Source organism: Pollicipes pollicipes, unplaced genomic scaffold, assembly GCF_011947565.3.
Source record: "Pollicipes pollicipes isolate AB1234 unplaced genomic scaffold, Ppol_2.1 Scaffold_7231;HRSCAF=8579_pilon_pilon_pilon, whole genome shotgun sequence".
Lineage (NCBI taxonomy): Eukaryota > Metazoa > Arthropoda > Thecostraca > Pollicipedomorpha > Pollicipedidae > Pollicipes > Pollicipes pollicipes.
Genome location: NW_023597034.1, coordinates 11,008,881 through 11,036,082, shown reverse-complemented (window position 1 = coordinate 11,036,082; position 27,202 = coordinate 11,008,881). Strand labels below are relative to the sequence as shown.

Sequence of the window (27,202 nt, the reverse complement as noted above, 5' to 3'; positions counted from 1 at the left end):
GTGGAGGGCGAGCTGATCGTCCGGTGACACCGGCTAATCGCAGCGTCTCCCCCCCCCCCCCCCCCCAGGTCATCGAGCCGGAGCCGCCTCTCAACCCCGAGATCATCCACCTGAAACACGTGGAGCGGTCGCGGCCGAAGGCGCAGCGAACGGAGGAGGAGCGGCCGTTGCAGGCGCCTCAGTTCACGCACCCGCTGCGGGACGTGCGCGTAGGAGAGGGCGACCGTGTCCTGCTCGAGGCCAAGGTGGTGCCGCTCGGCGATCCCACCATGACGATCGGGTGGTTTATCGACGGCCAGCCGATGCCAGCCAGTGAGTGATGTCTGCAGGGAGGAGGTCGGGTGGTTCTTCGTGGTCAAGGGTATGAGGCTAGTGTTGGGGTGGCACGTTCGTGATACGTGATAATTTAGATTGCGTATACAAACTTCTGTTTTCAGTGATAAGCTGCATGGAAAACATTTCGACTTGTGTTTAGCAATGCCCCGTCAGTGACGTATTTTAAGCAAACATGAAGATGATAGCGTCACGTACCTTGGTAGCCTGCAGAAGCCGACAATGCACCAGTGAGTAAAGCAGCCATTGATAGCACCAGAGCCTTTTGCTATCGATCCCCTGCGTGCAGCCGTATCGGCCTTCACGTCCGGTGCCTCGTCCGCAGGCTCGCGTGCCACGCTCACAGACAAGTTCGGGTACGTGTCTCTCAGCCTGCTGTCAGTGGTTCAACAGGACGCGGGGACCTACACCTGCCGTGCAGTCAATCAAGCGGGGTCAGCTGATTCGACCTGCACGGTCTCTGTAGGACGTAAGTGTTGACTCTTAGCCAGATGCCCGATGAATATAGCTTTGTGGGGTGGGCTCAGGGTCCCCAGGTGCAGTTGAGAGCGAGACGTGACTTAAGTTTGTTGTCACTGCGTTTTGACTCATGTCAATAGAAATAAGATGTAACGTAAAATTCGCAATGTTGTGTGTTCGGTAAAAATAAATTACCCATGCCTACCTTATGCGAATCCAACATATTTCCAGTATAAGCTGCATTGTTGCCGTGTATATGTCAGATGATTCCAACAGCACATGACGTCGTTTTCAGCCCGTTCTGTCATCGAAACCACCTCCCAACATCCGGAGAGTCTGCAGCCTATTCAGATGCTCGAGGACACGTCCCGCTACGTGCGCTCCACCTCCACGGAGGAACACAACGTGAAGCCCAGCTTCGTGCGCGAGCTCAGAGATGTCGCTGGCGTCCACGAGGGCGGATATGCCCACTTCGAGGCCCAGATCCAGCCCGTATCCGATCCGTACATGAGGATCGAATGGTTCAAGGACGGAAGATCGATCACAGCCAGTGAGTGTTGAGCTCTGCAGACAGATCGGCTAAAATATGAGCCATGGATAGTCGGCAGTTCTGGAGCAAGCGATATATATATATATATATATATATATATATATATATATATATATATATATATATATGCGCAAACTGGAAGGCTATTATCTGAGTCTTGTACCGTGCTGTTTGTGATATTTGAATGAGAAGTGACTATTTAGTTCCATGATTCTCATTCCCCCTGGTTATTTCCAGGTTCCCGTATTTCCACGATCAACAATTTCGGGTACCTGGCTCTCAACATCAATCAGCTGCGTCCTGAAGACTCGGGAGTCTACACTGCTCGTGCGACCAATAAAGTAAGCGCTAACTTCAACAGTAATTTCCTACGAACGCCTTACCATCTTACAATTTGCAGCTTTAGGAACTGTGTCTTCCCTAAGTAACCTGGGAACGAAGGTAGAGAGGAGTGCGATTGGACGTACGAAATCGTGAACGACCGGGTACATCTGCAGCATATCATAGCAGCACTGTCATATATATCATGTACTATTATGTATTTGCATTATTCAACAGCATGCCTTTCATAGCGACGCATCATATAGGGCATACTTAAGTCGTCACGCACATCTCATCTAGATATCATTGTGGGCTTTTGTCGTGCCGACAGCGCAGTGGTTGAGCTGCGTGTCTCGGAAACAGAGGTACGGGGGTTCGATTCCCCGCGGTGTCCGCCCTCCCTCCCAGGATTAGACGCAGACGGCGCTTTATAGCCTCAGCAGCTGAGTGCGTCGTGATGACAATGAAGGGCCTTCGTCGTTGCACCTGCGTGCGTACCCGATGTAAAGAATGGCCGATTTGCTAACTTGCGTCGTGAGCCAGCCTGATTCGTGTATTCCCGCCCTGTGGCGCGGCTCGGCCTCAGCGCCGTGTCCTCTGACGCCTGTGCTGCTGTCAGGCGGGCGAGGCGAGCAGCCAGGCGCAGCTGCAGGTCAGCCTGCGAGCAGGCGTCACCGGCGACCTGGGCATCCCCGAGCAGCAGAAGCACATCCAGTCGGTGGAGCAGCTGGAGGCCTACAAACAGTCCATCCAACAACAGGTGAGAGTAAGCTGTCGTCACGGGTATTGCACGCATGGGACCGGTGTTTGTGGGACTCATGGACAGCAGAGCATATAGGCTGATGTCATCGATCTGATAAGAACATGAAAGCCTCGTTTCGCTCCAAAGTCATCGGGTGATGAAACGGACTCCCATTGTAATTAAATACTAGAAGAACGGGTTCAAAACTGAGCCGAAAACAATCCCCCGTCACTGACTCAAGACTCTGCAGTCACTGGCCGCTCACAGCCTGCAGCAATCAGCTGCCAGGAGTCATGAAACGGGCATCACTGAACTAGCGCTTCGCCTGGCGGATTCGGTGCCGCGACTTGCACGGATCTAGACCACCCCTCGACCTCTGACCTCCAGGTGACCTCTGAGCTGGAGGAGAAGACGTCGCCGCCGCAGTTCACGCAGCCGATTCGGGACGCGCCGGCCGTGCCGGAGAACGGCACCGCCCACTTCGAGGCGCGCCTCGAACCCATGGGCGACGCCACCATGACCATCCGCTGGCTCAAGGACGGCCGACCGCTCGAAGCCAGTGAGTCGTTCACGGCCTTTGTCAGCGACTCGAGTTTGGGTCAGCGTATAGCAAGCCGCGAATTGGACGCAATCCGGGCTGGATTATAATGCAATAAGAATAGTGACACCGGCTAACATGGTGATATATGTCAAGGGAGTTAAGAACCGTCGTTCTTAACTCTCCTGGGTAACAGTCAAGGGCGTCTGTGAAAGCAATTTAGGCATCCGACGATATTTCCCGTTGGTGCATTTCAGCCCAATAACGCTTGCTCGCCCCCGTCCCCCAGGCTCCCGGATGACGACCTTCTTCAACTTCGGCTACGTCAGCCTGACCATCAAGCAGGTGACAGTGTTCGACACGGGCGTGTACACGTGCGTGGCCGTGAATGCAGCCGGCCAGGCGCAGTGCCAGGCCAAGCTGCAGTGCGTCGGCAAGAAGGACGTCGTCACCGACAGCCAGATGGAGAGCATGCAGAAGATCCAGTATCTGGAGGACTCCAGGTGAGCTTTGGGCCACAGAAGGCTGCTTAATTCACTCACTATCTGAATCTCAACGACGAGGTTTGGGTGCATCTTTCAGGAGAAAATGTGCCGTATTAGTTGCATGCACGCCTTGGTGGTGGAGTGAGGAATTTTGACTGGAAAGAAATCTCATGCTCCTGGTTTTTCGGCATTACGAGTTGATAGTTTTATCGTTAGGAGTTATAGATCTTAAGTATGCCAGGGCGAAGTGGTGAAATAATGCCATCAAACAAATATTGGTCATATTGTCAGTACTCGACGTTCCGAGCTGTTCTTCAGATCATGATAGTGATCTTAAGCACAGATTCAAACATCAAGTATTGGGAATAGAGCCAATGCTTGCTTGAAAACGCCGTTTGGACAACACCTCCGGGAATATCAATGTTCGAAAACGTTCATTTTGAAGATAGATTGCGCGATCATGACGCGTTGTCCGTTACTTGTTGACAAACACGCATGGTAACATTACCGTACTGTCACATTCAGTAGTCTCGTTTTGCCAGCGTTTACAAATGGCTTGTAGATTGCTAATGCATGTGATGTTCATAGCAGGAGGAAAAGGGCTTCAACCTCTATTAACTTTGTGCTTGACCTCTTCAACCTCTATTAACTTTGTGTTTTACCGGGCCGGGCCGATCGTGTAAAATACCGTCAGCTGATGGCGTCGCGTCTCGCTTCAGCCGTTCCCCGCGGCAAGTGGAGGAGGATGTCACGGTTACCAAGATGCCCCCCAAGTTCTTGGGGCCTATCAAGGGAACGAACGTCATCCGCGAGGGCCAAAAGGCTCACTTCGAGGCACGCCTCGAGCCGCAGAACGATCCGACAATGAAGGTGAGTGGCAGGCAAACCCAAGAACCAGGATCACCATAGCAGTGTGCTGTATTTGAGAGTCTCGCCCATATCTATGATGGCTCTCACTGCATTTCAGTCTGGTTTAATTAAGGAACGACATCAATGTTCGTCATTCAAACTGGGTTTCACCAACTACCCACTACTTATGCGGCACATCATTTTAAGTTCACATGTGCATAAATCATCCACCCACGGAAAAGCGGCGTGGCTCAAAGCTATGAATCTGTCACTCTTGTTACTCTGTGGAGGACCGAGTCAGTGTCCGGCCTCCTCACAACTGTAACCCCCGTCCTCCCAGACGGAGTGGTTCCACAACGGGCAGCCTCTGTCCTCGGCCAACCGGATCCAAACGTTCCTCAACTTCGGCTACGTGGCGCTTGACATCAGCGCCGTGAAGAGCGAGGACGCCGGCACCTACACACTGGTCGCCACCAACGCCCTGGGCGAGGCGCGCGCGCAGGCGCAGATGAAGGTCGAAGGTGGGTGAGAGCTGTGGTGGAGCGCGCTCAGGCTGCGATGTCGAGTCTGGGTGAAACGGAGGACGGTATAAATTCGCTCTGGTGGCATCAGTTTGCCGAACAATCCACGTATTTTTAAGGCGTTGCCGCCTGAGAGAAGAGCACTGATAAGGCATTCTTCTGCCAATGGCTGGCTACACAGCGCCGATATTTCACTGATCAGTTACAGTAATTGGTCCCACTGTTGTTTGGTGCCTTTCTGAGCCCTCCGCCGCTGATGCTGCACGGGTTTCCTGCAGCGAAAAGCGCCATCGACACCAGCTCCATCCACCGCACGGTGGTGGCGAAGACGGACCGCCTGGAGCGCTCCAAGTTCCAGGAGCCGCAGTACGACGTCGGCGACTACTGCAAGTCCAAGCCCAAATTTACCGAGCCGCTGCGGGTATGTCGGCGCTTTCACGACAGCTTGGCCTTCGTAGATTATGTATGGAATCGTGTTGAGGGAACCACTGCTAAATATTGATTTTCGAATGCGGCAAATGTTTTCAAGGAATGTATTTCTCAGTGATGGGAGATGCTTGACATGAGCTTTTCGCAGAGTTCCCTTTTGCCCTCCAACTGGCACTAATGGGACAACTATTCGGCTGTGTTTGCAAATATGATGTGTTTCCTAGCCTGTCCTTTGGCGGCCCAGGGAGTAATCTGTTATTGTAACGCTCGGGAAACCACCGTACACACTCCACCAAACATTTCTCAGAATAGCTACGACAGACCTCTGCCCTCCCCCCCCTCTCCCTCTCCCTCAAATCCGCTTGCATATAATGGGTATTGCCGTGTTTCGTTTAGGACGTGCACTCATTTATACAGCTCGCATCATCATCCACTCCTTTCCTCGCCGGCAGGATCAGCCGGCGCAGCCGGAGGGGCGCGGCGTACACCTGGAGTGCCGCCTGGAGCCTGTCAACGACCCCACCATGAAGGTGGAGTGGTTCCAGAACGGCCGCCCCATCACCATCGGCTCCCGCTTCCGCACGTACGCCGAGTTCGGCTTCGTGGCGCTGGACGTGCTAGACTTGACCAAGGCCGACGAGGGCGAGTACACGTGTCGCGCCACCAACCGGCTCGGCTCTGCGCACACGTCGGCGGCCGTGCGCGTACTCTCACGCGCCGACGTCGACACCGACACACAGCACGAGAGTGCGCTCGACCAGATCCAGTACTTGGAGGACGGCTCGCGATACAGCCGTCAAGCCGCGGCCGACGCTGCTGTCGAACAGGTGATCAGGGGAGCAGGAGGGATGGGGGACGAGGGCTGGGCCGGCTCCGCGGGGCCGCCGCCTCGCAGCTGTACCGTGGCGAGGAGGCTCTCTCAGGCACATACTTAGACATGTCGATTGGGTTTTGGATAGTCATGAAAAGGGCGAAGCCGGGTATTACGGTTCATATGATTTAACTAAACATTGCATTTACGTTAGTTTTACATTTTAACGCATTATCCTTTGTCTGCTCCTTTCAACAACTGGAGTAACTTGAAATAAATCAGATTGAAGGTTGCATTCCAAATCATGTATTGAGAACCGATTTGAGATAACACTTGAAAAAAATGGTGTGTATCTGCGGCCACCTTAAGTAAACTAATCTTTGACAGGCATTTGAGATTATTAATGCTGCAGTTGAGTATATGCTCCAGTCAGCACATTTGTTCTTAAACACCACAAGACTGCGTGTGTTTTTTTTTTTAAACGCATAGTATTAACCACCACGGAGTCCATTTGACTTAAAGCTCCACGTGACGTCATTGACCTGTAGTGACGTTATAGCCCCGCCGACCCCAGGTGCCGACCTTTACCAAGCCCCTGCGCAACATTGAGACGGTGGAGGGGACCAACGTGCACCTCGAGTGTCGTCTCCAGCCCGTGGGAGACAACAGCATGAAGGTCGAGTGGTTCGTCAACGACCAGCCCCTCAAGATTGGTGAGCTGTGGCTGGTGGACGCCGCGGCGGGCGAACTCGTCCGGGTGTGGTGACTGCGTGCATCACAAACACACACATGTACTCTACAGTACTCCGGCATATTAGTGCTCCGGTGCTGCATTCAGCTGTGCGTGTTATTTTGGGAACATTTACATCGCCATCTAATTATCACTCAAAAATATCACTACTGTCATTGTTGGTTTTTCGTGCATAAAACAGGGATGAATCCATGCTTTTGCTTCAAGTTCATTAAGTCTTTTGTTGGACTTTCATAGAAAGCATGCTGTAAGTATAAATTGTGGTAACATGGAAACGCGCGTCGAGTAGCATGACACATTCCCGGCCATGCCCGTAGGTCACCGTTTCCGCCCCGCCTACGACTTTGACTACGTGGCGCTGGACCTGCTGAGCGTGTACCCCATCGACTCTGGCATGTACACGTGCCGGGCCACCAACCGACTGGGCCAGGCCGCCACCTCGGCCTCGGTCCGCGTCATCGGTGAGACAACCTGCTGGTACAGGGGTATCAGTGGGCCGCGGGCGACGCGCCCACTGCCACTGTACGGAAAGCGTTTCCCCAGTGTGGGAAGTATTTTTCTAACGTCTAAGCTTTTATTAAGTATAATCTGTAATTCATATTACAGTCATTTTACAGCACTAGACCCATCTATGCTTGGCAGATCGCGTATCTGTGTTACTCCCATGTCAGCCTGGAAGCTACGTGCTTTGCGTGAGCAGTACTCATCGCGACAAAGCAAGGTGTAGTTCTTTGCATGGTCAGTGTAACCCTCACGGCTGTTATCCCATCTGAACATTAGTTAACGTAATGCCGATCTGTCTCACAGAACGGCGCGCGGAAGTGGGACCAATGTCTTCAGCTGTCGACGAATGTAATTCTTGGCTTTGCCTTCCTCGCGGTTTTCCGCGGTAGACAGGTCTCGAGAATAGATGAATAGCAAACGCTTATCTCTGTTTGCCGATACATGCGTAACTACACATTGCTAGCATGTGATCTGGGAAACCCGAGCATGGGTGCCTGTGCCACGCGAGGGTGCATTGCTATCGCTTCAGCTAGTTGATCAGCGGCTCGGTGTTATCTTCCTGTATCTTGCGGGGCCCCAGCTTCGCCCATCGTATTCTAGTCGCCCACAAGTGCGCGTTCCGATCCAAATTTACCCAATCCCAAATGCCCTTGAATTAGAGCATTGCGCAATGCTTGCGTCGAGTACCAATCTTCGGTACGTAAAGCGTGTATTGATATGATTGGATGGTAAGCCGTTCATATTTGACATGCATCCCATTGGGTCTGGTCTTGAACCGTTCATGTGCGTACCCGCCAGCTGTATGTTATGTCTTTAGTTACGACATCCCCTCCGACTTCCGACCTCCGACCTCCGCCTCCGACCGCGGACGTTTTAAGACGGCTGAGGTCTTTAGCAATCTTGGTTTGGTTGTGGTGCATTCTGTAGGCCTGCGACCGTGTTTTGGCTGCTTATGGATTGCTGTGAAGGTGGTGTATTCTGACATACCTTTAGCTCTAGTGGCGCTCAGAGGCACTTTGACGAGACGCGAGCGAAACTGGCGGTGAGTGACTGTGTTTCGCCGGTGAGTGGGTGCGTTCTGACGGTGCACACACGCTTCCTTAAAACAGCAGGGACCACCTGATCACGTCCGATGCGGCGAGTTATCGTGTTTGACTGAGTGTGCGCGTGCTTGCAGCTAAGAAGGACCTGTACACGGACCACCCAGCGTCGCTGGAAAGGATCCAGTACATCGAGGACTCATCCCGCTACCAACGCAAGGAGTGGGCCGACGAGATGGTCCAGATCAAGCCCAAGTTCCTCACGCAGCTGAAGCACCAGGTCGGCCCACGGAACGCGTCATATATGGTGTTTGAGCCCTATGCCCGCTCGTAGTACGTACAGACTCTTTAGCTCCCAAATTCATGCGTATCGAGCATCCATTTTCTGGGTTTCAGTGCATGTTGATGTGCAGTCATCAGTGAAGCATTAGAATGGCCGCTCTAGGCAACTAGGAAGTGACTCGTTGACGTCTACATCATGCGTTGTGTGCGTTATTTATGCTGCAAATATGTTGTTATGCTGTGTAAGGATGTCTGTGCGTTAATTGCGACACATCATGTGCTGCTTTATAGGAGAACCTGAAAGAGAACCAGACAGCCCACTTTGAGGCCAAGCTGGAGCCGGTAGCGGATGCCAACCTGCACGTGGAATGGCTCAAGGACGGGAAGCCGATCACTGTCGGTTAGTGGCTGGAGCCGTTGCCAGTGGTGTTAAGCGGAGACGTTGTCGGGCGTTAGGGCTTAACTGACGGCCGGATGTGTGCACGGAGGTGAAGCTGCGTGTGCGTGATGCGTCAGTCTTAGCTGGAGATTATATGTTTGGTGGCGCGCTGCTATATATAATATCGTTACCTATCTCTGCTGCCTGACTGTGGTGTGTGGATCGGTGTTACCACGGTCTACGCTCCATACCTACGTGTCCATGGCTCGCTGCCATGTGGTTTCGCATTCTTAGTGTTCTGCCTCCATGTGAAGTTGTCTCTATGCGACCCACCTCCATGTGACCAGGTAGATGCCGCAATGACGCCGTCTGCATGTGATCGCTTGACCTTGTGGTCACATGACCATTCCTCATGTGACCCGACCCGCACGCGCAGGTCACCGCCACCGTCCGCTGCACGACTTCGGCTACGTAGCGCTGGACATCGTCGGTCTGATCGAGGAGGACAACGGCGTCTACACCTGCCGTGCCACCAACAACCTCGGCTTCGACGAAACCTCCGCCATCCTCCGCTGCTCCAGTGAGCCACCTTCCTACGTGTCGGCCAGTCAGGGTCATCTCGTCTGATCGGTGAAGGACTCGTCGTCGTCTTACCAAAAGCTTGATTCATTTTCGGTCCACAAGGATGGCCAGGAGCTTCGTTTTTACATCGAGCGCAATCAATGCCATCTAGGACTAAAAACCGAACATATCGTAAGAAAAAGAGTGAAAAACGAACAACGTACTCAACACATCTCATCAAATTGCAGTTTCTAACGGCGAGAAAAGTCGATCATTCCTCTAAGCGCGGCTTCTCTCCTCGCCCTGCAGGCAGCACAAAAATCCTGACCTCTACGCAGCACGAGGTGGGTCTGGAGCAGGTGCAGCAGCTGGAGGAACGCTCCCGGCACAGCCGCTCGGAGACCTCGGGCGAGGTGACCACGCAGGCGCCCGTCTTCACCACCTCGCTGAGCAACGTCACCATCAAGGAGGGCCAGCGCGCCCACTTCGAGTCACGCCTCATCCCCGTCTCCGACCCGACCATGAACGTGCAGTGGTTCCACAACGGCCACCCCGTTAAGGCCGGGTCGCGGTGAGGACGCTGGGTGGGGCTGGGGAGGATGGCGGAACTGTTTCCAGAGTGCTAAAGAATGAACCGTGGCTTGCTTTTTAGTGAGGAGTAGCTGTGCATAGTTGTATCTGCAGTGTTGTAAGTGAATTTGTCTTGCCACACATTCATTGAGTTGGCTTTGTCATCTGTGGCAGGGCCGATTTGGAGCGTGGCATGCATACTTTCTACCATCATAAACAAGTACATGATTATAAAATCAAACATTCGATGTTTTTAATTCGTGTAATGTCTGGTGATTTTTCGCGTCAGCGTCATGCATCCAAAAATTGAATTGGTGGACATGCCCTGGATGTCTTAAAGTCATTGAACAGCGTTAAAAAGACGTCTGTTCTGCCTTGCAGGTTCATGGAGACCAACAACTTCGGGTTCGTGGCTTTGGATATCATGTACGCATACCCAGAAGACCAAGGCACCTACACTTGCAAGGCCACCAATGCGCTGGGAGAGGCCGTTACCCAGGCTACTCTCAGCTGCCTCAGTAAGTTTGGCAACTCGTGCTCGTCAATAATGGGCCGCGTTCTCAGATAACGTTTGCCTTCCTCACATAACTGACTCGTAGCAGTGTTGTTCAACGTTTGGGATAGGATAAAGTACTTTGAAGAGAGTTCTGCGTTGTGACGTGCTAAGGCCAGAGCACACATTTTGATCTTCGAATGGGATCATTTTGACAGGAAGGTTGATTCCCGGGCTAACATAGAACGTTCGTTACGGCGCCGTTCGCCGAGGCCTTTCGCCTGCACATGCGTACGGAGCGCACGAGTGGACGCAGAACTTGGACCTGACGCTGCTCCGCCCCGCAGGCAAGAGCGCCATCGACCAGGGCACGCTGCACGAGCAGGCGCTGGACAAGCTGCGCTACCTGGAGCAGAAGTCGCGGCCGACGCCGGCGGCCGACGAGGCCACGGCGCAGGCGCCCGTCTTCACGCAGCCGATCCGGGACGCGCGGCTGGCCGAGGGACAGCCGCTGCACTTGGAGGCCCGCCTCATCCCAGTCGGCGACGCCAACCTGCGCGTCGAATGGTTCAAGAATGGCGTGCCCCTGCAGCAGGGTAGGTGGAAGGGGAGGGCGCCGCTGCTTCGATCCGAGCGGGCTGACTGCGCCAACTGAGTGCGAATGTCCGTCAGGTTTTGGTGCTAACGTCATAAAATGTTGTTGATGGTGATGTTGCGCGTATTAAATTAAGTATGCTACAGGTATACGTTATGACATCATCGCAATATGCAATTTGAAAATTACTGCAAGCTTGGAGGAATCGTTTTGTGCGTTGAACATAAGTTTCAGCCATTAGCCTTTGCTTGAATGCATAGATGAACGCTCATCACTTGCTTGAACCCAGCGGTTACTTTACCGATACCCAAACTTATATGCAGATATTCCCTTAACATAGATCGTCAGATATACCATCTTTCGACTCGTCTAAGGAATTGAAACCCACACCGATGTCAAAACTCCAGGACATAAGCACAGACAGGCCTTACCAGACTTATCTGTGCGGCAGCTAACCGGATATCGACGCTGCACGATTTCGGTTTCGTGGCGCTGGACATGAAGTACACCCAGGAGGACGACAGCGGCACGTATACGTGCCGCGCTACCAACGACCTTGGCCAGGCTGTGACCTCGGCTACCGCCGTCGTCCAGTGTAAGGACGGGTTGACGGCGGGGGGGGGGGGGTAAAGTCTGTCATTCAGCTCCGGCTCAGCGGGTGTACATCCCTTGGTAAACTGTGGGCAGTTTTTCTGTGTCGACGTCCATGTCGAGCTGCTAAGACGAGAGCGTAGCTTACGCTAGCCATCTGACACTTTCATCTCAGCGTGATGAGGTGGCAGACGGTACACCCCATGGTGACGGCCGAGTGGTTTGTGCGTGTACAATTACATCCACAGTGTTATTCACAGCCAAGGAGTCGCTGCTTCTCGGCACACAGAACGCTGCCTCCCTAGAGAAGCTCAGACAGCTGGAGGGAAGGGCGTTCACAAAGACGGAGATAGAAGAGACTGTTGTGACAGAGAAACCGAGGTAAATGTTAGACGCACCCCGAGCTTACAACAGTTTCTATGATGTGTCTATGCCTTGTTAAATATTTGTTCTTACTGCTGCAAGGGTCGGTTCCATCTCTGCGTTTAGTAGTGTGTTCCTGTAAGAGGGTCAGCTTGTGTGCGCGGATGGCCGTCTTTTGTGGCACTGTCTGGGAACGTGGTAGGCCAGCCTGTTTTACCGATAACCTCCAATTTGATGCCGCGCCTCTTTGCTATCGCGTCCCTGTTCGTCGCTGCCGGCCTTTGTTTCGCCATGCCTGAGGAGCACCTCTCCGGCACCATGGCCTCTGACGCTGTGGCGACGTCTAGGTTTGTGACGGAGCTGACGGGTCAGACAAGCCTGGTTGAGGGACAGTCGGCCCACATGGAGGCTCGTATTGAGCCCTATCCGGACGCAGACATGAAGGTCGAGTGGTTCCACAACGGGAAGGCGGTCGCAGTCGGTGAGAACACCAGCGCAAGGACACGTTTATTGGGGCGCAAAAGTTAGCGTAGCCGCGACAAAAGCGATGCCAGTGAGGTGTCTAAAAGTGAATTTGTTGCCAATGTCATAAATTTTCAGCGTACGTTGAGAGGCCCAAACTATATCGTGTATTATGCTCAATAGACAGAGCTTTTCCTAGGAGGCCTTCAATCCTAGTTGGAGTGAGCTTAACCTGTGTTGGCAATTTCTTCCGTTCCCGCCATGTAACTCCGACAATGTACATCTATTCCAATATGATATCGGCCCTGCAGAAGCGTCGACCCCTGGCGCAGAGCGTAAAGCACGTACTCTGACCGTGACAGCTGCCTGACTGACGCAGAGCGTAAAGCACGTACTCTGACCGTGACAGCTGCCTGACTGACGCAGAGCGTGAAGCACGTACTCTGACCGTGACAGCTGCCTGACTGACACAGAGCGTGAAGCACGTACTCTGACCGTGACAGCTGCCTGACTGACACAGAGCGTGAAGCACGTACTCTGACCGTGACAGCTGCCTGACTGACACAGAGCGTGAAGCACGTACTCTGACCGTGACAGCTGCCTGACTGACACAGAGCGTGAAGCACGTACTCTGACCGTGACAGCTGCCTGACTGACGCAGAGCGTGAAGCACGTACTCTGACCGTGACAGCTGCCTGACTGACACAGAGCGTGAAGCGCGTACTCTGACCGTGACAGCTGCCTGACTGACGCAGAGCGTGAAGCACGTACTCTGACCGTGACAGCTGCCTGACTGACGCAGAGCGTGAAGCACGTACTCTGACCGTGACATCTGCCTGACTGACACAGAGCGTGAAGCACGTACTCTGACCGTGACAGCTGCCTGACTGACACAGAGCGTGAAGCACGTACTCTGACCGTGACAGCTGCCTGACTGACGCAGAGCGTGAAGCACGTACCCTGACCGTGACAGCTGCCTGACCCATCGACCTCGTCCACAGGTCACCGGTACCGCACAATCAACGACTTCGGCTTCATCGCGCTGGACGTGCTGTCTGCGTACCCGGAGGACTCTGGCGAGTACACGGCCAAGATCACCAACCGGCTGGGTACCGCGAGCTCCTCCCTCAATCTCCGAGTCCAGCGTGAGTACACTGGACAGACGAGCTTATTTGTGCGCCGAAGGCGAGATCGTGAGAATAGCGGGCGGCGCTAAACATTCACAGCGAGAAACTGGCGACGCTGGAACGCGGAATGCGAGCTCAGGCCAACAGAGCGCTAACCGTCCGGGGCTTCAAGCGGGTGTTACGTGTCAGTGAGTGATAGTCTCCCCAGTAACAGCAACAGCAGCAGCTGTCACGGGCTTCAAACGGGCATTAGGTGTCGGTGAGTGATAGTCTCACCGGCAAACCACAGCACAGAACACAGCACAGCATAACACAGCACAGCACGGCACAGCACAGCACAGTAAACCACACTAATGACCATCGTCGTCTGGTTAGGATGACGGGGTTAATCGGGGATGGTTTATCTGCCGAACGGTTCCTGTGAACTAAGGCAGCGAAAATGTGCATCAGACGTCGGCGAGACCCAAACCGGCCATTAATCGGTGACAGGGAAAGGTCATTGATAACCAACGAGAGCCTGGATGGAGGCCAAATTACTTTGCGATGTCGTCACAGACTTACATAGCGTGATAAAATGATGGAGCCTGGCCCAACTAAGTGTTTGGCGCAAGCTGACATTCCTGTTTGGAAATAGCTACCATGACGTCATCGCGACGAGTTTGGCACACTTTCGTTCGCCCCACCACAGTGTCTGCCGCAGCGGTGATAAACCAAACAATTTTGGTCCAAACATTCGCCGAACGTATCAACACCCTGGCAGGCAAATCCCGTTACTGAAATGGAACCCCCGGCCGAAAATCCCCGAGTGATGAATATCTTCCCATGGCGCTCACCTGTTGGTAAGATGGTCAGCCGCAAACCACGCTATCTGTTTGGCTTATTTTCCATTCCAGGCTGTCTTCCCTGTACCAAGCGCCATCGATATTCACTCCCCGCCATTGCTGCCTCTGTGCCTCTGCGCTCGCTGTCTGAATTTACCGCAGTCACTAGTTATTACTCGTGGTGTAGTAACGCGCCACCACGCATGACACAACCCCGAGTAAAGTCGCCACCAGCCCGCAGCTGACACTGTCTTCGGCTTGCAGCGCGCGCCGCTCTCATCCAGGAGACTCAGCACCCGGCGGCCATGCGGAAGATCTCCTACCTGGAGTCGGAGAGGCGGCGCGAGGAGCCCGAGGAGGCCGGCCCGTGCGAGAAGCCCGTGTTCGGCCGGCCGCTGCGCAACGCAAACCTGGTAGAGGGCCAAAGCGCCCACCTCGAGGCGACGCTTACGCCCGTCCACGACGCCACCATGAAGGTGGAGTGGTTCTACAACGGCCGACCCATACCGCAGGGTGAGTTCGGCGGCCTGCTGGCAGCGATTCTGGGGAAGGAGTGGCTTGGCATGAGATGAAGCATTAAAGTGCGGCCTTTACCGAACAGTAGGAATGAGTATGCTAGATGTCATGCACAGCCGGTAGCTGATGCAGAATTCTGAGTGTGTTTTGCCGCTCGGCGGACAGCAGGCAGTGCAGTTTCGTATTATCACTGGAGCGTAATACGTAAAGACATCCACACAAGCAGCTTTATGAGAACGTTCTTTTGGAGTTGGGACCACGGGCTGCGTTTCAACGAAACAACTGAAAAGCACGCATCGGCACGCGTGGTGTAGTCAATTTCAGTGGACGTCGTGCGCCATGGAATGTTCCATACAATGCCAGTCACAGAGCTGACTTCGGGTTAGCGATTTGTTGTCTGGAGGCCGGTAAACTTAATGTTCATTTACAGTGTTTACGATCATATACGTCATCAAATATGGACGTTATGTCAGTCACTGCTGATAACATATGCACCTTGTTCCCTGCACCTAATATAGGGCCGGGATAGAGCTTGCCAAGTTGAAAAAATCAAAGCGAGCCTGAGAATCCATGTTGTGGCCTCTCCCAAGCGTCTGCAGAGACCATCGCCATTTCCATGAATGGACAAGCGCCGCAATAATCTCACGCCTGTCGCGCCCACAGGTCACCGCTTCCGCACGACCTACGACTTCGGCTACGTGGCGCTGGACATCCTGTACACGTACCCGGAAGACTCGGGAACCTACATGTGCAAGGCGACCAACGCGGCCGGCGAGGCCGTCACCACGTGCGATGTGACCGTCGAAGGTAAACCGGTCACCATGCCCGTGTGGAAGAGTGTGCGGACCACTGTAGACTCGATAGAGGGTCGCTGTCGTGACGGGGAGGGGGAGCGGCCGACGAAGGGAGGCGGCGAGCGCGCGGACTCCGGAGGGGAGGGTGCTCTCCGGTGTCGAGCAGGCGGCTCGGACCGTGACTGAGCAGCACGACCGAGACGTGACTAAGCAGGTGGCTAACGACGTGGCGGAGGAGAGCACTAGCAGCTTGACTAACGCTTTCAGTGCCAGTAGTGCTAACCAGCAGCGGCCGGATACAACTGACGGTGTGCACTATCCCTTCTACACCGCAGAGTGCACCTATGTAGAGAGGGGGAAGGTACCCCTGGAAAAGCCTGCTGAATTGTTCGAGACAAAAACAAAGGTAGATGACCTGAGTACGATCAAATCATCCAATGTAAGGTCTGACACGGATTTCTTTACGAGCACGTGGGATGATCAGCCGTTCCCGATACCGGTGGCATTTAATATTCGTGACTTATCGCTGGAGCAGTTTAAAAGAATGAACGAATTCTTTTCGAGCTCGTCCTCTATCACCAATCCAGACTACTTTGACAAGAAAGACACGAAACACTCTGAGGCAGACAGCAAGTCGTGGAAGGAGGGAAACACGGAATACCGCAGCTCTACGACCAAGATGGAAATGTCTTCGTCCACCATATCGAGGAAGACCACTGTTGTGAACGGTCCAGGGGACCAGCCACCTCAGCCTTATCCTGCACAACCTGCGACCACCTCTCGCAGCTCATCCCAGACCAGAGAGGCCACATCGTCTTCGCTTTCCACACAAAAGGAGATCAGAGAATCCTCGGAACATGCGCCAGGACCTGTGACACGCCCAGTTGACACGCATGACGTGCAGAGAGATACCAGTAAACAAATGTCGACGACACGAGTACATGACATCAGTTCAGAGATGAGGACTGTTAAAACAGACTTAGACAAGCCTGATAACATCTCGCGACCGACCGGTGTGAGTGCCGTCATTCCCGTTCAGATTGAGCACCAGCCTGCTGTCGCGCCTCAGGATAGGACCACCAAGACCGAGAGTAGATATGAAAGCAAGTTTACCAGCATAACCAAAAGTCACGAGGCACCCAGCCCAGCCGACCATGTTCCAGCGCAGCCGGTAGAGACTGCAAAACCTCCGGCCTCTTGGAAGCCCGTTGAATATCCCAGTCCAAACGTTGTCACGGACGCCAGGGACCACACATCTACGAGCACTAGCACAAAAACGACGTCCGAAACTAAATCCGAGCCATCGCCAATACCCAGGCCGATCCAGGCGCCGGAAGAAGCGCCTGCTAAGACGGAGAGTAAGCAAACCTTCATGCGGACATTCCGTAGCACGGCAACGACCGACGAAAAGCCGGATGTCCCGACACCGATCGAAAAACACAAAGCTCTTCCAGCACAAAAGCCCGTCAAGAAAATTAAACAAAAACCCGTAGAAAAAGTTCCACTACAATCACCTGAGGAGGTCCCATGGACAGCTGAGCATAGAAAGCCCCGACCAAAGAAGCATGAGGTTAAGCTGCATGCGCCAGCTATTCCTGTGACTCAGCCCGTGAGCGAGGTGCCCATTATGTCAGCTTCACCCAAACCATTCACTCCTCTACAGAAACCTGATGTCCCTGCTGACCAGCGCGACACCAACACATCTGAGACCACCAAGTGGAGTATAAGGGATGTTCATAAGCCAGTGGTATTTCAGCCCCTTTCCCCAAAGCCCTCTGAAGTCCTAGATCTGCCCACCAGTGACACAATGGAGACTTCGGTGCGTAAGACAACAGCTACAAAGGAGGTCAAAACAGAGTCGGAGACCAAACCCCTATACCCACCTGCTCCTGTTATGCCAGACATTCCTGTGGCTTCCCAAACAGAGCAGCAAAAGCGCATGGAAGAAAAGTTCTTTAAGAAAGTTGTTGAGCACCAGGAGTCCAAAGAATTGCCTGAAGTGCCTGCACCTACGCCAGCCCCAGTTTACGACGCTCCTCGTCCGGTCGTTGGCCCACAACCACAGCTGAAGGAATCTCCTGTCATCAGTCCCGCGCAGGCTCCGAAAGCGCCCCGGACGGAGCAGCAAAAACGCATGGAGGAAACGTTCAGAAAGAAAGTGATCCAGAACCAAGAGTCCAAGGAATTGCCTGAAGCACCTGTACCTGTGCCAGCCCCGATTTATGAAGCACCTCCTCCAGCCGAACAACCAGCACCGCAGCCAAAGGAATCTCCGGTGGTGCGTGACTTCCGCGATTCTAAGCACTGGGAGGTCAAAACGTTCCAGACCACAAAGGAAGCTGTTGCGCCAGTTGAAGCATCCCCAGTCCCCAGTCAGACCGAGCAACAGAAGAAGATGGAGCAGAAGTTTTTCAAACACCTTCGGGAGACTGAAGAGAGGGTCCCTGAGGCACCAGCTGAGGTGCCTGCTCCGGAACCGACCCCGCCGGAACTGCGTGATATTCGAGAATTTCACTCGCAACAAACTCACCAAACTAAGACAATCATAACAAGAACACAGGAGCCTACACCAGTACCTGAGCCAATTCAGCCCGCGTACGTCGAGCCTGTACAGGCTCCGGAGGGACCTCGGACGATGAAACAGGAACACAGGAAACAAACTTTCACGAAGGTCACCAGGCACGAGGAATCTGAGGAACAACCCGAAAAGATTGAGCCCAAGCCAGCCCCAATCTACGATGCACCTCGTCCATTTGTACGTCCCCCGTCGCAGCCGCAGGAGTCTCCCACGATCAGGGACTTCCACGATTCCACGCACAAAGAGTTCAAGACGCACAAAACCACCAAGGAGACTGTCGTACCAGTGGAGGCACCAGTTTCAGTCCCAAGCCAGACTGAGCAGCAGCGAAAGATGGAGCGTAAGTTTCTGAAACAGCTGCAGGAAACAGAAGACAGAATTCCTGTTTCGCCCGTGCCGGAGCCAGTTACAAAAGATGTGCCAGATGTGCACGAATATCATGCCCAACAAATTTGTAAATCTAAGACGATAACTACAACCACACAAGAACCGATCCCACTGCCTGAGCCAGTTAAACCTGTGTGGGTCGAGCCTGTGCAGACTCCAAAGGCACCCCAGACGCTGCAGCAAAAACGAATGGAAGAAAAGTTTGTGAAGAAGGTCATCGAACACCAAGAGTCTAAAGAACTGCCCGATAGCGTTGAGCGAACGCCGGCTCCAATCTACGACACTCCTCGCCCTTCTGCACGTCCACTGCCGCAGCCGAAGGACTCACCTGTGATCCAAGACTTCCGTGAGTCTGAGCATCAACAGTTCAAGACGTTTGCAAGTACCAAGGAAACTGTTGCCCCGGCCGAAACACCAGCTCCAGTTCCAAGCCAGACTATGCAACAGAAAGTTTCGGAGCTCAAGCTTCTGAAACAGGTTCAAGAAAAAGACAGCTTTCCAGACGTGCCTGCCCCAAAACCGGCGCCTGAGCCGTCACCACAAGAACCACAAACCGTCCATGAATTGCGCACGCAGCACGTGCAACAGTCCAGGACTATCACTACAACGACCATACAGCAACCGACACCATTGCCTGAGCCAATGAAGCCTGTATGGGTCGAGCCTGTGGAGGCTCCGAAAGCGCCTCAGACCGAGCAACAAAAACGCATGGAAGAAAAGTTCATGAAGAAAGTCATCGAGCACCAGGAGTCAAAGGAACTACCCGAAGTGCCTGCACCAATGCCAGCGCCATTGTATGAAGCTCCTCGTCCAGTCGAACGCTCAGCACCCCAACCAAGCGAATTTCCTGTGGTACAAGATTTCCATGATTTCACACACCGTGAATTTAAGTCGTACACAACTTCTAAGGAAACTGTGGTGCCGACTGAAGCACCAGCTCCAGTCCCAAGTGCGATCGAGCAACAGAAGAAGATGGAGCGCAAGGTTCTAAAGCAGGTCCAGCAGACGGATGAAAAGGTGTCTGAAACACCGGCTCCGGCTCCCGCTCCGAAACCGGCGCCACCAGATACGCACGATGTAAGAGAATTTCACACTCAGCAAACGCGCCAGCACAAGACGATCACGACAACAACGCAACCGACACCATCGCCTGAAGCGGTGAAGCCTGTGGAGGTTCCAAAAGCACCACAGACGGAACAGCGAAAGCGCTTGGAAGAACAGTTCCTAAAGAAGGTCATCAAGCACCAGGAATCAAAAGAACTACCTGAAGTACCTGCACCTGTACCAGCCCCAGTTCATGAAGCTCCTCGCCCTGCCGAGCGTCCGGCACCACAGCCTAAGACGCAGCCGAAGGAGACCTCCAAGGTCGAGTCTCACTTCCAGCACCGATATGAAACTAGCACAACCACGCAGCCGACACCGAAGCTGCCCACGGGACCCTCGCCCACACAGCCTGCTAGAGTAAAGCCAGCGGAAGCGCCTCAAAAGCCCCAAACTGAGCAACAAAAGCGCATGGAGGAGACGTTTATGAAGAAGGTTACCAAACAACAGGAATTCACACACGTTCCAAAGCAGCCCGACACGACGTCAGTTCGAGAGGAGAAGGACCAAAAAAGTCGGATACGAGAACGCGAGAGAAAGCCATCTCTCCCGGAAAGTGCGTCCGACATTTCTGATTCCGATGCATCGCTTAGAATTCGGGAAATCGAAACCAAGCCATTGCAGGCGGATAAGTATGAATCTTACACCAGCAAAGTATTCATAGGCCCACGAGTACAAGAACCACCTATCTATCATAAGATCGTTCTTGAAGAGGATGAAAAGAAAAAGAAAAAGGAAAACATTTATGAGACAGTCATACCTTTCCCTTCTCATTTCACACCAGGCCCAGTTTCTGAGGCTCCACAGCCCGCGCCGGTGAGGAAACCCTCGCCATCTTTGGTCGAGACAGTGGTAAAACATGTGCCAGCTCCTAAACCAGCTAAAAAGATCTTGCCCAAGACGACACACACAGTTGCTCGTCCTCCTGCGAGTCCTCCATCTGCACCCATGTTTACTGATAAGGTCCCCGAGCCGCGTCACGTTGACACGAAACCAGCTGAGGCACCTAAGCCGGCCGAAGTGAGTAAAACGCCCACAAAAGACAAGGTCCAATTCACTCCCACAAAATTTGTGCCATCCCACGCTGAGCCCACACCAGTACCAGTCCCCGAACAAGAGACCGAGTCCCCACTGACGGGTCTTAAACACGTGGAAAGTCCAAAGACAGCCCGTAAACCAGTCCCGAAGGCGCCGGCGGTGCCCTTCCCATTCGAAAATGGGGACGTGCCAAAAACAAAGCCAGTCTCTTTTGCCGTGCCCAGTATCCCCAAAAAAGAAACGCAAGTCCCAATCGTTGAAAAAATACCACGAAAGGTCTTCAGCAAACCGAAGTCGAAGGACATCCCGAAACCCACCCAGCCCGTCAAGCATGACATGCCGTCACCAAAGCCTGCGCAAGTCGGGCCAACTCAGCCGGACTCGAAAGCGTCCTCCGTGCAAAAGTGGGTCACCGAGGTGGAGAGAGCAACAAAGGATATCAAGGCCCAAGAATCACCAGCTCCGAAAGCACCTCAGACAGAGCAGCAAAAACGCATGGAGGAAAAGTTCATGAAAAAAGTCATCGAGCGCCAAGAGTCTAAGGAGCTTCCCGAAGTGCCTGCACCAAAGCCAGTGCCATTGTATGAAGCCCCAAGACCAGCTGAACGTCCAGTGCCCCAACCGAAGGAATCTCCTGCCATACATGACTTCCGGGATTCTAAACATGAGACATTCAAGACGTGCACAACAACCAGAGAAACTGCAGTGCCAGTGGAAGCTCCGGCCCCGGTCCCAAGTCAAACTGAACAGCAGAAAGTGATGGAGCGCAAGTTTCTGAAGCAGGTTCAGGAGACTGAGACGACCCATGAAGCACCGGCTCCGTTGCCCGCTCCAAAACCGATGCCTCAGGAGGTGCGCGATGTTCGGGAACTTCACACCCAGCAGATACACCAATCTAAGACGGTCACTACAACGACACATGAGCAGACACCATTACCTGAACAGGTGAAGCCTGCGTGGGTCGAACCTGTGCAGGCTCCAAAGGCGCCTCAGACTGAGCAACAAAAACGCATGGAGGAAAAGTTTATGACGAAGGTCATCCAACACCAAGAGTCTAAAGAGCTTCCTGAAGTTCCGGCGCCCATGCCAGCGCCATTATATGAAGCTCCCCGTCCAGTCCAGCCCCCAGTACCCCAACCAAAGGAATCGCCTGTGGTACATGACTTCCGGGATACCACGCATCACGAGTTTAAGACGTTCACAACTACCAAGGAAACCGTGGCGCCGACTGAAGCACCAGCTCCAGTCCCAAGCCATACAGAGCAGCAAAAGAAGATGGAGCTTAAGTTCCTGAAGAAGGTTCAAGAGACAGAGAAGATCCCCGAAGGACCGGCCCAGACACCTGCTCCAAAACCAACTCCACGAGAGGTGCACGATGTGCAGGAATTCCGCACTCATCAGACCCAGCAATCTCAGACAACGACAACAAAGACTCATGTACCCAGTCCAGTGCCTGAGCCCATTAAGCCTGTATGGGTCGAACCCGCGCAGGCTCCAAAAGCACCCCAGACGGAGCAACAGAGACGTCTGGAAGAGAAGTTCATGAAAAAGGTTATTGAGCGTCAAGAATCAAAGGAACTGCCTGAGGTACCCGTACCCATGTCAGCTCCAGTTTATGATTCCCCTCGTCCGGTCGAACGCGCAGTTCCAGCTCCGAAGATTTCCAAGCCATTACATACACGCCCCAAACTTCAGAAGCCTGCGCAGCCCATACCTGTCAGCGTCCCCATAGCGGTTCCGACTGAGCCATTGATCACGCCGCTCGTGCCTCAGAAGGCTACGTGGCAAGAATCAATCCCCAGTAAGCCTTTTCAGCCCGTTACTGCACCGCGCCAGACACCAAGAAAAGACGAAACGGTGCTGAAGAAGTATGATGATATAGCAAAAACTACCAGGCAAACGACCCGAGAAGAAGAAAAACGCGTGTTTTCGCCAGCGCCGCTGCCAGATCACCCTGCGCTCCCACAGACCACTGAAATAACTCAGTCGAAGTTATTCGCCAGTCGAACTGAAACAGTCCATGTGCCAGAGGCGCCGAAGTCTCTGCCTGTGCCCAAGAAACCTGCCGCCCCGGTGCCGGAGAAGCCGACTAGCGGAGTGAGGAGCACTCTGGAAAGGATAGAAAAACAAATCAAGGAGGATGTCGTGACGCAGCAGCCTCTACCTGTCATCACCCAGCCCATCCAGCCTAAACAAACAGAGCGGACCTCTCAGAAGTTCGAGGGCACGATGTCATCGCAATCTTCATCCACGTGGCAAACGTCATCGCACGTCACTGGGCCAGAGGCCAGACCGGCGCCCGCCCCCATCCTCCCACTCACGCAACCGAAACACGCCGTACGGCAGACTGTGGACGAGTCTAGAAGGCATGAGCTCACTCAGCAAAAAATAACAAGCCAGCCGAGACCCTTGGGTGAAGACCACCCAGTCGTGATTCGACCGCAGTCGGAGGCGCCTCGGCCGCGACAGGAGCGGACGGAGCAGACCGAGACGTCCCGTGTGTTTTCCGAGCAGACCGTGACTTCGAGCGGCAGACCCGACACCGCGCCCGTGACGCGACCAGAGCGCCCACTCCGTCAGGTCCCCAGCATGCCACACAAAATGGAGGTGCTGCCGAAGGCGCCGGAGACGCTGCAGCCATATGTGGACAGGCACGAGACGTTCAGCAGCTCGCGGACCTCGGAAAAGACTGACACCGGCCACAAGCAGACGGAGACGGCGGAGAAGAAGGGACACGAGGTGCAGCATTCTGTGACGAAGACGCCGACCTCGCGCGCGACAAGGACGGTCGAGCAAATGTCGTACCAGACCATGTCGCAATCGGTCGAGACATCGGAAAGAGGTGTGCCGGCCGTGCCTGCTCCAAAAGTCATAGAAATGCGGCCTCTGGAGGCTCCCGCCCCTCAACGAACGACAATCGAGCAGACCAAGTCCTGGCAGGAGATGGTGGACAAGGTGGAGAAGGCGGCATCCCTGGAGGACCAGATTGTAAAGCAGGCCCCTCACAAGCCTGTCGCTACGCCACCATCTCAGCGTGGCTGGACGACAATTGAGGATAAGCATCAGACTGAGCAGATCACGAAGAAGCGGTCTCACGGTGAGCAGATAATTCCGATCGAGATGCCACCGGTGTCAGGCAAGGTTTCACCGCTTCCGTCAAAGTTATCGCAGGAACAGAAGGAGCAGCTGTCAGAGTCAAGGCACGAGGTCTGGCAGGATGTTCCCAGCAGTCCGTTTTCCACGCCGTCCGTGTGTCGGGAGACCACTCAGAAGCAGAGCAGTCGGTTCGAAGAGCGCAAGACCGATTCTAGCCACGTGCTCAATAGCCGGGAGCGAATCATTCCTGTCGCTGGCGCACCTCAGTCCTCAGCTCCAGCTCCAGTTCATCAGTCGCCACTCCCAGCATCTAAACGAAAGGAGCAGCAGACGGTGGGACAGAGCTTCAACACGTTCGAGCAGACCATTCAGCAGCCGTCGTCTGCGCCGCGAGAGACGATCGTTCCTGTCCAGCTGACGTCGCAAAACTTGCAGAAGCATACGGAGAGCTTCTCTACGAGGAGTAGCAGTTCCAAGCTTCAGGAGCCGCTGTCAACACCAAGGCAGGACAGCCCAAGCCAACCTGTCGCCCCTCAGGATATCCCCTGGCCGGATGAACAGATCCAGCGTCCCACCCACGTTCAGCCGCAGCAGGCACCCGCGCCAAAGCCACGAGCGCCCCCTGCACAGCAGAGGACCGAGACGACCTCGCGCGAGGAGCGCTTCCAGAAGTCCACGTCGTCCTCGTCCTCCGGGCCGGAACACGTCATTCCGGTGGCTGTGGCTCCGCAGGCCGACAGGGCTCACGCTGGCAAGCAGAGTCAGACAGTTTCGCGCCAGTCACTGTTTGAGAAGTCTGTGACTTCTTCCGAAGACGAGCACGTGATCCCGGCGGCTGTTTCCCCAGCATTCGCGCCACGTCAGAACGCTACGCAAAGTGAGACCCGACAATCCCATTTCGAGAGGTCCGTGACCTCTGGCCGGGAGCATGTAGTCCCGATGGCCATCGTGCCATCGGCTGCATCCCCGCACCCTGGGGAGCAGACGCAAATGACCTCTCGCCAGTCCCTCATTGACAAGTCCACTTCGTCCTCCGGGCAGGAGCACGTGGTTCCCACGGCCCTGGCAACGCCCACCGCTGCCGCGCCCTACGCCGACAGACAGGAGACCTCGTCCCACAGCAAGTCGCGCCAGTCTGCTGGCAACCAAGTCACGGAGACCGAGACTTCCGAACGCTCGTCGTACTCAGTCCATCACAGTGGGTCAGTTCCGGTGACGTCACAGGGGCGGCCGGGCGTCACGCAGCGCTCCACGGAGACGCGCCAAGAGATGCACCAGTCTAAGTCGGAGCACACCGGCAGTCAGCAGCAGCAGGCCGCGCCTCCGCGCCAGGTGCCCGCGAAGACGACGAGCGAGAAGCGCCAGGTCATGTACGAAACCAAGACTGAGAGCGCCAGCAACAAGTGGGGCTCACAGCCTGGCACGCCAGGCTGTTCGGACGCGGGCAGCGACCGTCGTAGCCTGGCCGACTCGGTCAAGTCTTGGGGCTCGAACAAGGAGACGACGGAAACTAACAGGAGGGAGAGCACAGAGACGGGCCGAGGTCAGGTCACCAAATGGGGTGCCGGGCTGTTCGACGGTGGTCGCGATATGGTGAGCACAGCACCGCGCAAAGAAAAAAGCTTCGTCGAGCAGTGGGACAAGGACGGCAAAAATGAGCGCTATCAGTCCATGGGATACACCAGCGGAAGCGACTTTGAGCAGTTCGAAGAAAATGGTCGTTCCGTGCAGAAAGCAAAGGAGGGTAAGGAGGCCAAGAAAACTGATAAGAAGAAAGAGTTTTCCGAAACGGAGGAGATGCGGCCGGACGGCAAGTACAGAATCCAGAAGACCGTAGAGACCAGAACCGAGGAAGAGATGACGCAGAGCAAACAGAGCGAGACAACGAGAGAAACACTGCCAGAGATTTGTCGCTGAATTGTGGTTTACGTCAGGACAGTCTAGTCATACACTTGAGCTATTGGGAACGTTTGAAGTGATGCCAACTGATACATTCAGATGCCTGGTTATATTTTAAGGGTGTATGGTCCTAGTTTGTTCTGTCTTTCCATTCACCGGACATTACGTCTGCATTGCGGCTACACTGATTTACCGCAAAGCATGTAGTTTTTACCGAATATTTTTTTTTCCAAATCATAAACATCACACCCGTAACTCCTCTTCCCCTTTATGCTGTCCACAATGCTTTTAGCTTTGGCTACATCCTTTTTGCATTTGCATTTATCTGCGCGTTTTGTCTAGCTGATCTCCTGTGCAGTAAATTCGAGCGCTTCTAGTGGCGCTTGCAAATTAATACTCACGCCGTATAGAAGTTTTTAGCGGCCTGTGAACGTGGGTAGATCGCTGGGCGCACTGCCTTCTGTAAGCGATAGCGCGTCAGGCCTGGCACGGCTCGGTTTGGCTCGAGTTCGCCTGCACATGGATGGCGGTGTGAGGGACGCCGGTCTGGTTCAGATCGATGGACCGAGTTCTGGCGATTTGTACCGCGGTACACGCCCTGTGGAATGTTCACTCAGACTATTGCAATAAAGTTGTGGCGCGCACCGTTTGTGTTGCGTAGGCGAGGCCGAAAACTGAAGAGACAACGCGAGCATGACGGAGAGACGAATCGATGAGCGGGTAATGAAAACAATGTCATCAAAAAACATAAGTCAACTTGTTTCTCCAAGTTTGTAGTTACGCTCTCAATGTACAAATCTTGTAAATCAAATGGCCCAGCCTCTGGCAGGATTCTCCCCGATAGCAGAATTACTTTACCGCCGGCAACATGGCCCTCAGCGGCGCAAAGGGGACAGACGCCCCGCGGCCTCTGTCTAGCTTCTAACTTCTAACACCGGTCGCTGGTACATGTCCATGCTTGCAGCTTGGCAACAGCTACCAAGCCGTCTGTGTCCATCTTTGTGGCCCGTCACGCTCACCTCTCCCAGCCCCAGTGTGCCCCCCCCCCCCCCCCCCCTCCTCCCTCCGCTCCCTGCCCTCGAGCCCCTCCCTCCCAAGACTGGCTTAGGGCCCCCGGTCCCAGCTCCCTTCCCCACCCCCGGGCCCACTGGCAGCTGCCCCTCCCCGCGTGCCAGGGCGGCGGTTGCAGGCGGCGGTGGTCCGGCCCGCTCGCGCC

The 27,202-nt window shown here is 54.3% G+C and overlaps 2 protein-coding genes across 2 annotated transcripts in view; both read left to right on the top strand.

The window, feature by feature from the left end:
* LOC119109550 (titin) overlaps positions 1–27,202 on the top strand; it is a gene marked incomplete at its 3' end in the record, with an annotated part of 117,801 nt that overhangs the window by 32,744 nt on the left and 57,855 nt on the right. The window contains 25 exon segments of the mRNA XM_037233219.1: positions 69–312; positions 659–802; positions 1,088–1,342; positions 1,580–1,683; positions 2,283–2,423; positions 2,793–2,964; positions 3,233–3,446; positions 4,148–4,298; positions 4,618–4,798; positions 5,077–5,219; positions 5,680–6,054; positions 6,613–6,751; positions 7,107–7,250; positions 8,471–8,613; positions 8,907–9,015; positions 9,431–9,574; positions 9,865–10,126; positions 10,507–10,643; positions 10,966–11,214; positions 11,665–11,808; positions 12,065–12,185; positions 12,515–12,648; positions 13,631–13,774; positions 14,842–15,090; positions 15,757–15,900. Of these exon segments, the coding sequence (XP_037089114.1) occupies positions 69–312; positions 659–802; positions 1,088–1,342; positions 1,580–1,683; positions 2,283–2,423; positions 2,793–2,964; positions 3,233–3,446; positions 4,148–4,298; positions 4,618–4,798; positions 5,077–5,219; positions 5,680–6,054; positions 6,613–6,751; positions 7,107–7,250; positions 8,471–8,613; positions 8,907–9,015; positions 9,431–9,574; positions 9,865–10,126; positions 10,507–10,643; positions 10,966–11,214; positions 11,665–11,808; positions 12,065–12,185; positions 12,515–12,648; positions 13,631–13,774; positions 14,842–15,090; positions 15,757–15,900 (4,387 nt within the window).
* LOC119109554 (titin) lies at positions 16,073–26,874 on the top strand. Its single transcript, XM_037233224.1, has one exon. It carries the CDS (start codon positions 16,432–16,434, stop codon positions 26,002–26,004), a length of 9,573 nt encoding a protein of 3,190 aa, XP_037089119.1. The 5' UTR covers positions 16,073–16,431; the 3' UTR covers positions 26,005–26,874.